The sequence below is a fragment of the Liolophura sinensis genome, chromosome 6 (genome assembly GCF_032854445.1).
Source record: "Liolophura sinensis isolate JHLJ2023 chromosome 6, CUHK_Ljap_v2, whole genome shotgun sequence".
Classification (NCBI taxonomy): Eukaryota; Metazoa; Mollusca; class Polyplacophora; order Chitonida; family Chitonidae; genus Liolophura; species Liolophura sinensis.
The window spans coordinates 11,106,131-11,113,860 of NC_088300.1; the positions used below are offsets into that span (position 1 = coordinate 11,106,131).

At 41.8% G+C, this 7,730-nt stretch overlaps 2 protein-coding genes across 2 annotated transcripts in view; one reads left to right on the forward strand and one right to left on the reverse strand.

Moving 5' to 3' along the window:
• LOC135468955 (cyclic GMP-AMP synthase-like receptor 3) overlaps positions 1 to 7,730 on the forward strand; it is a 91,598-nt gene that overhangs the window by 8,167 nt on the left and 75,701 nt on the right. The window lies entirely within an intron of this gene.
• On the reverse strand, positions 1,113 to 7,652 carry LOC135468665 (uncharacterized). Its single transcript, XM_064747039.1, has 6 exons — positions 7,585 to 7,652; positions 6,354 to 6,854; positions 5,711 to 5,773; positions 4,880 to 4,918; positions 3,826 to 4,219; positions 1,113 to 3,326 (listed from the first exon to the last, which is right to left on the reverse strand). The coding sequence occupies exons 2-6, from the start codon at positions 6,754 to 6,756 to the stop codon at positions 1,577 to 1,579; spliced, it is 2,649 nt and encodes an 882-aa protein (XP_064603109.1). The 5' UTR covers positions 6,757 to 6,854; positions 7,585 to 7,652; the 3' UTR covers positions 1,113 to 1,576.

Below are 7,730 nucleotides of genomic sequence, written 5' to 3' on the forward strand. Positions count from 1 at the left end.
CGCGCTAGCGCAGCGTAATGACCCAGGAGTCTCTCACCAATGCGGTCGCTGTGAGTTCAAGTCCAGCTCATGCTGGCTTCCTCTCCGGCCGTATGTGAGAAGGTCTGTCAGCAACCTGCGGATGGTCGTGGGTTTCCCCCGGGCCCTGCCCGGTTTCCGCCCACCATAATGCTGACCGCCGTCGTATAAGTGAAATATTCTTGAGTGCGGCGTAAAACACCAATCAAAAAAAAAACAAAAAAAACAACAAATGCAAGCCTTACAATAAAGTCTTTGGTATGACCTGACCCAAGTTTGATCTCGGGTTTGCCGACTTCGATGTAAAAGAATACATGTATGTGTATATATATATATATATATATATATATATATATATATATATATATACCTGTATGTACATAGATATATAAGCCATTAAGAATACACATAGCCACAACTTATACCTTATTGCCTACAAGACATCAGACAAGACTAACTAATATCACACAGGCACATGTGTAATATATATTTACAGGTATAAATGTGTTTACATTTTCATAATTTATACTACACATATTAAATACTCTATCTGTATATTGGAATTAAAAGTACTCCACAGGTAATTAGAATAAATAGCTCTATAATAGGAAATAGATTTCTCCATACAAAAATAATCATCATCAAGTGCAGCATAAGTAAGCCTACTATTTCTTTGGTTGAACAACTAAAAACACTTTTATTACTCTATATGTCTTCCCTAAAACATATAATAAACAAAGCTTCCAAGTAAAGTCAGACTCTACACGTATTACTGACAAAATACAAACCTGAAACTGACAGTAGACCAAACATCAATTGCACTCCCGACAATCAAATCTGGTCTGGGCATACATGCAGCCAGTGTTTACAAATACTAATTTTCCCGCATGTGACTGTACCACATGACCTGCATTTCCAAAGATTAAAAGGGAAACAAAGTAAAATGTTGAAATAAAGCAGCAAAAATCCTAAGAATTTTTTCATTTATTTGATTGGTGTTTTACGTGGTACTCAAGAATATTTCACTCATACTTCGGTGGCCAGCATTATATGGTGAGAGGAAACCAGGCAGAGCCCTGGGGAAATCCCATGACAACGCGCAGGTTGATAACACACCTTTCACCATGAGCTGCATTTGAACTCACAGCCACCACACTGGTCAGAGGCTGCTCTGTCACTGCGTTAGCACACTAACCACCAACACTGCTGCAGAATGCTGTGTGACAATTATGCTCATTCTTTATAATAGGCTTCATATTCTTACACCTCACTCAATCAGTTTCAAAATAGTATTTTCAAAATCAGTATTGCAAAATAATGCATAAGCTGGGATATATTAGTCCCAGGTGTAACAATCTAGGCCACCTTGAATTACATGCACAATACTATATTTGTATATCAAAAGCTACACTATAAAAGACCTCTCTAGAACCAGAATGTTATATAACCATCTATATATAGGGTACATAGGATCTCTTTTGAATTACAACGTTATTACCATCTACATATACATTACATAGGATCTCTCTTGAACTGCAGTGTTATATAACAATATATACTATATTGGATCTCTGTTTAAAATTTTTTCAATTTCTGGAACACCTTTCTTAATTATACTTTTGAGTCGTGTTCTCATGTTTTCCATTGCACTGTCTTTAATGTTTTCAAACACGTTTATGTCACCATCAATGCAGTGGGGAAGTTTTCTCTGCTCTAGATAGAGTGACAGCTGGTTGAGAAGCCCCCAGAACCGCTCCGCCAGCTGGTTGGCCGCCCATGTTTCTGAGGTCTGGGGCAGTCGCTGACACTCGTTCAGCAGTAGGATCTTGTAATGGTAGGAATCCAATCCCTTCAGGGTAGACTCACGCAGACGGAAAAATTTGAGCAGCCTCAAACACTGTCTCCGACAGCCACCATCCTTGTCGATTTTGCTCAGCCTCTGCTTCTCCAGCAGTGAAAATGATTTCCTCCACAAAACTTCTTTTTGCGGCACACGACCTTTGATAGCCTTGGCTTCAACATCAGTCTTACATGATTTGGCTACATAATTGTCATTCAACACTTCAAAGGCAGGAACCAGGTCTACATCAATCTTACCAAAGTCTGATTTCCGCTCAGATTTAATGGACAACTTGACAGCTGGTCCATTTTTGCTGATAGTTACTTGATATTCGTGGCCTTTGGGGAAAAGTTTATTTGCCGCGAGTTGAGTCCAGCCAAATATCTGAGATATGACCTTCTCAGGATCCAGGAAACCATCGGAGTCCAGATACTCTTTAAACTTATAGTTGTCAGGGTTACGGGGATGTAGGGATGCAAACTGGGGATGCTGTCGTGTTGGGTCCAGCTCCTTCCCATCCAGCATGAGTAGCACATCATATTCGTCAGCCGACTCGATCTTGGCTCCTTCAAAGGAGCTTCCGGCATACAAAGGGCGAAGGACAAGCTCGTGTTCTGTCTGTAAAATATTCACAATCTTTCTGGTGACATCGTTCATCACCTTACTTGACTTAATCTTCTCTTTTCCAACTCCAAGGGGCACCTTCCTCAGGAGTGCCAACAAGTCTTTTGGAGCCTCAGCATTGTTCATACTTTCAGATTGCCGTCTTTGTGATGGTATGGAAGGCGGGACGTTTGCATCTGGACTTCCAGATTGCCGTCTTTGTGATGGTAAGGAAGGCAGGGCATTTGAATCTGGACTTTTAGATTGCCGTCTTTGTGATGGTAAAGAAAGTGGGGCGTTTGCATCTGGACTTTCAGATTGCCGCTTTTGTGATGGTAAGGAAGGCGGGGCATTTGCATCTGGACTTTCAGATTGCCGCTTTTGTGATGGTAAGGAAGGCGGGGCATTTGCATCTGGACTTTCAGATTGCCGCTTTTGTGATGGAAAGGAAGGCAGGGCGTTTGCATCTGGACTTTCAGATTGCTGTCTTCGTGATGGTAAGGAAGGTGGGGCACCTGCAACTGGACTTTCATACTGTCGTCTTCGTGGTGTTAAGGAAGGTGGGGTGCCTTCATCGAAATATTCAGACTGCCTTTTTTGTGATGGAAAGGAAGGTGGGGTGTCTTCATCGGCACTTTCAGGTTGTCGTCTCAGTTCAGTCTCTGAGTCTACCTGATACCCTCTTCTGCGAGACCTGTCCTGTTCTAATGTAGTTTCATTGCTTGCACAACATGTTACTTCCTGGTTTGATAAACTATTTCTTGCGGGATCCATTAAGTGAACACTCTCTAATTGGCTCTCCAAACCTGCCTTTTTACGCTCATTGCTGTTTCTGAACAATGTGGTGAAGCTCCCCTGGTTATCGCTGGTCCAACATTTAAAGACAATAAATGAAACCGAATTAGTCATTATCAAACAATCTTTTACATACATGTGCACGTATATGGGTGAGATATCATTATTTACGATGACTTGAACATGAAATGGAAATAATATATTTCATAGTTATTTTGCAATAGAACATATTTGTGCAAAATTATGCTTAAGTCCAAAGGTTTTGCCCACCAGTACAGAGCAATGACCCAGGAGCCTCTCACCAATGCAGTTTCTGTGAGTTGCTGCTGGCTTCCTCTCCGGCTATATGCAGGAAGGTCTGTCAGCAAAGTGCAGATGGTCGTGGGTTTCGTCCGGGTTCTGCCCAGTTTCTTCCTATCAGAATGATGGCCTCCGTTGTATACGTGAAATATTTTTGAGTACAGCATAAAACACCAATCAAATAAGTACATTAATACTCAAATAACTCACTGGGAAATCTTCCAACCAATCAAAAGTCAAAATGGCATGTTACTTATTTCTTCACTCACCTTTGGTGTTCTTCCAAGGACAGTGAATCTATTACATTTGTCCGGTGGGATGCTGAGATGAAGGGCCAGAAGTTGATCTTTCTGATGTAGCACTTTAACTGTACACCTGACTGGTCATCTACACAGACCTCTGTCATCAGGTTTGACAACTCCACCCACTCAAAGTCGCTCTCAGCTTTCACGCTGTTGACAGGGGTCAAGGTCATGGTAATGAGGCGGACATACTCTTCTTCATTACAACCATCTTCTACAATGAGACAGTTTAGCTCTTGTACGACACGGCTTGCCAGGTTGTCACTCTGGGTTAAGGAGCATCTGACAAGCTGACAACCGTTTGATATGCTCCCTCCTCCTCCTTCTATTGTCTGGGACTGTACAACTTCTACCACAAACTCTACAAAATGTAAAACAAACATTAAACAATCACTTTTAGAAAATGGAGTTGAGAATAATGGCTGGACTGAGACTGAATGGTCAGCTTAAATCCAAATCAACTTGATACAAGGTCAATTTAATACCAGGTCAACTTAATATTTATTTATTTAACTGATTGGTGTTTTACGCTGTACTCAAGAATATTTCACTCATACGACGACGGCCAGCATTATGGTGGGTGGAAACCGGGCACAGCCCGCAGGGAAACCCACGACCATCCGCAGGTTGCTGGCAGACCTTCCCACGTACGGCCGGGGAGGAAGCCAGCATGAGACTTGAACTCACAGCGACCGCATTGGTGAGAGACTCCTGGGTCATTACGCTGTGCTAGCACGCTAACCAACTGAGCCACGGAGGCCCCTCAACTTAATACAATGTCAACTTGATACAAGGTCAACTTTATACAAGGCCAACATGACATGTACTGATATGATTGATGTTGTCTTGCTCTATTGGTACATCATCCTTTTCAATGGAAGCTGTTTTATGGTAATGTGTGATGCATGAATATTATACTTTTGTAACATGTAGCTGAACTTGCTTGTCTCACTCATGCAGATATGGTTCCTGTAAAAGTTTTTGATACAGAGCAAGACATAAGGGGAAAGTATTTTCTAACCTGCATATTTTCCATATGATACATCATTTTGTGTTATACCTGTCAAACAAAGAGCAAAGAATGTGATAAGAAACAAAACATGAAGTATCATATATATAATAATCACGATTAGCATTGAATACCATAAAATACTCTTCTACATGTGTCTGGATAACAAACAGATGAAAAAAAGAAATGTTTCTTAATACACATCAATAATGAACACTCCTTTCAAATATGGCAATTAAAAAAAAACAACACAAGAGCCAAACCTTTTAACCTTAAAGGAGAAGAAAACTTATAAACATGACACAATAGGCTGAAAAGAGCACATTTTTTCTATCTGGTGGTGCCTGCTGCATAATTTTGCGACTTTTCTTTGCCACACACGTTAAGCTTGAAAATGGCACAGCTGGCATAAATCGCTGAATCCATTGCGTCCTACATCTTTAACACCCTGTAACTTGTGTGGTGGGTGTGTTGCTTCTCAGCCAATGAGAGTCGTTAAAACTGCCGGCTTGTTCGTGTAAACTCAGAACCTACGTCCAACATTCCGGTTTCTCGATCGTCAAGTGGAAGAAGAGTTCTATCAGAAATGAACGAACTGCACTTTGGCGGTTTCCGATGGCAATTTTCCTCCTAACACAGAAGACTTCAGGACTACTTCTTGGGCAAAATGGAGTCACCCACAGCGGATGTTGGCGCTGACTTTATTTATAATTTCTCAACTTGAGGTACATATATTAGAATTTTGTTTATGGCATGCACCTGCCAGGATATACATACTCTTTTCAATGGTATTTGATTGATATTTTCTTCTCCTTTAAAGAAAAAACAACACATGTGTCAAACCTTTAAAACTGTGCCCTGACTTCTCTGTTAGTTCACTTGACTGCATCTTGAGGGATTTGTACTCTGTGGATAGGAAGGAGCAAAGTTCAGTTCTGTAACACAATTCACAGTTTCAGGTTTATCCCTTTTGCTATCCCACAAGTAATACAAGATTGTTCAGAGTGCATCTCGATCTCTTCCCAATCTCTCTACCATGGCAATGTAATGTCTACAGGGCTGTTTGCCGTAGTAGTAAAGTGCTCTTAATGTCATGAGGGCTTCCTGCAAATGAGCCCAGGAACAGATAGCCCTGGCTGATATCTCCTTGTCTGAACAGCTTTGAGAAAACCACTATATGTCTGGTTATTTATTTCACTGGTCTTTCACATGGTAGTCAAGAATATTTCACTCACACAAAGGTGGCCAACATTATGGTAGGAGGAAACTAGGCGGAGCCCTCGGGAAACCAGATCTGCTGACAGACCTTTACAAGTATATGCCATATGCCTGGAGAGGAAGAAAGCACGAGTTGGATTTGAACTCAAAACGACTGCATTGGTGAGTTACTCCTGGGTCATTGCTCTGAGCTGGCATGCAGAAGACAACTACAGTAGCAGTCTCAAGCAAGTGGGGGGTTATACATTGGCACATGTTTATGACGTACCTTTGAACACTGTCACATACAGGTGGCGTTGACAGATATCTCGGTGTTGGAACAGCTCCATCATTACCTCACATCCCTCGTCTCGCTTCCAGACTCGTATCAACAGCTCTCTGGCCATGTCCTGAGCACTACCCTTAGATCTGATCCCGTCCATCACCCCCAAGTTGATCACTTCCCTCTGCACCAAATGGTCTAAGTAGTCCTCGACGATGATGTTCTCTGTCAACTTTACGAATACTCGCTGGAAGGCACGCCGTAAGGTATGATGGTCAAACCGCAGGTAAGGCTTCTCCCCAGAGGTACTGGACACCTCCGAGGAAGAGTAAACAGACTCTGAGAATGGAGTTTCTGGGTCCATCTCACTGAAGCCGTCCCCACTGAGAGATAAAAAATCCTCCTGCATCCTGTGCTGCTAGCTGATTGACACTAGATCGACGACGAGTGGGACACTATGCGTTACACTGCCAGCAATATTTACAACTCTTCCGATTTCAACCCACCCTGTCACAAAAAATATAAAAAATAATTTTCACACTTTTTCAGACCAACCAAATTCTTTCAAACATTAATTACCAGGCTAAAATGAAGTGTTTATTTTCGTGTATACCTATTTTCCCAGACATATATGTGTATGAAACAAACAATGTCTAAGGATGGTCTGGCCCTAATTAGATACTTACACACTTAGGCCTACATCACTGTATGTTGACTGCAGGGAACACCACAGCTGTACCTGTACCTAATACACAGGGACCTGTAACATTGGCCTACACTGGTGAAATGAGTAGGATACATGCATATTCCTATAGGCCTTATGTACCAATAATATAAACTATTCATTTGCGCCTACTAAATTAATACACGTGATAGGCCTCCATAACACTACAGTATAGGCTACCATGTTGGCCTACGTAAATTTAGGTAGGCCTAATATATAGGCTACTGATGGCCTAGCACACAAGCGGTTAGGTATAAAGGCCTGCATTTATGTCTTCATATATTGCCGTTTATTCTTTTGTCCACGCGATGCCGGGTGAGTATACTTAATTACCCCACAAAAGACGTACCGACTGTCAGTGAGGAAACATGGCCGACCAGCTTGTCGACCTCCCAGTCACGGCGTATGCAAACATGTGACTCAATGATTACGCTATCTAAACTGAGATAAGACAATGAGATCGGTATGTATATATGGACATCTATACAGACATCTGTCAACACTACACGTTACCTGTTGTGACCTTAATTAGCAGCAGAGGGAACTTCACGGAATATATCCTACACACAACCACTCCAATCCACATAGATATACGTCATCACTACGCGCAAAGAGAAAGCGAAAGTAAAACACACCGAGGGTCTGGACTTTCAACAAGG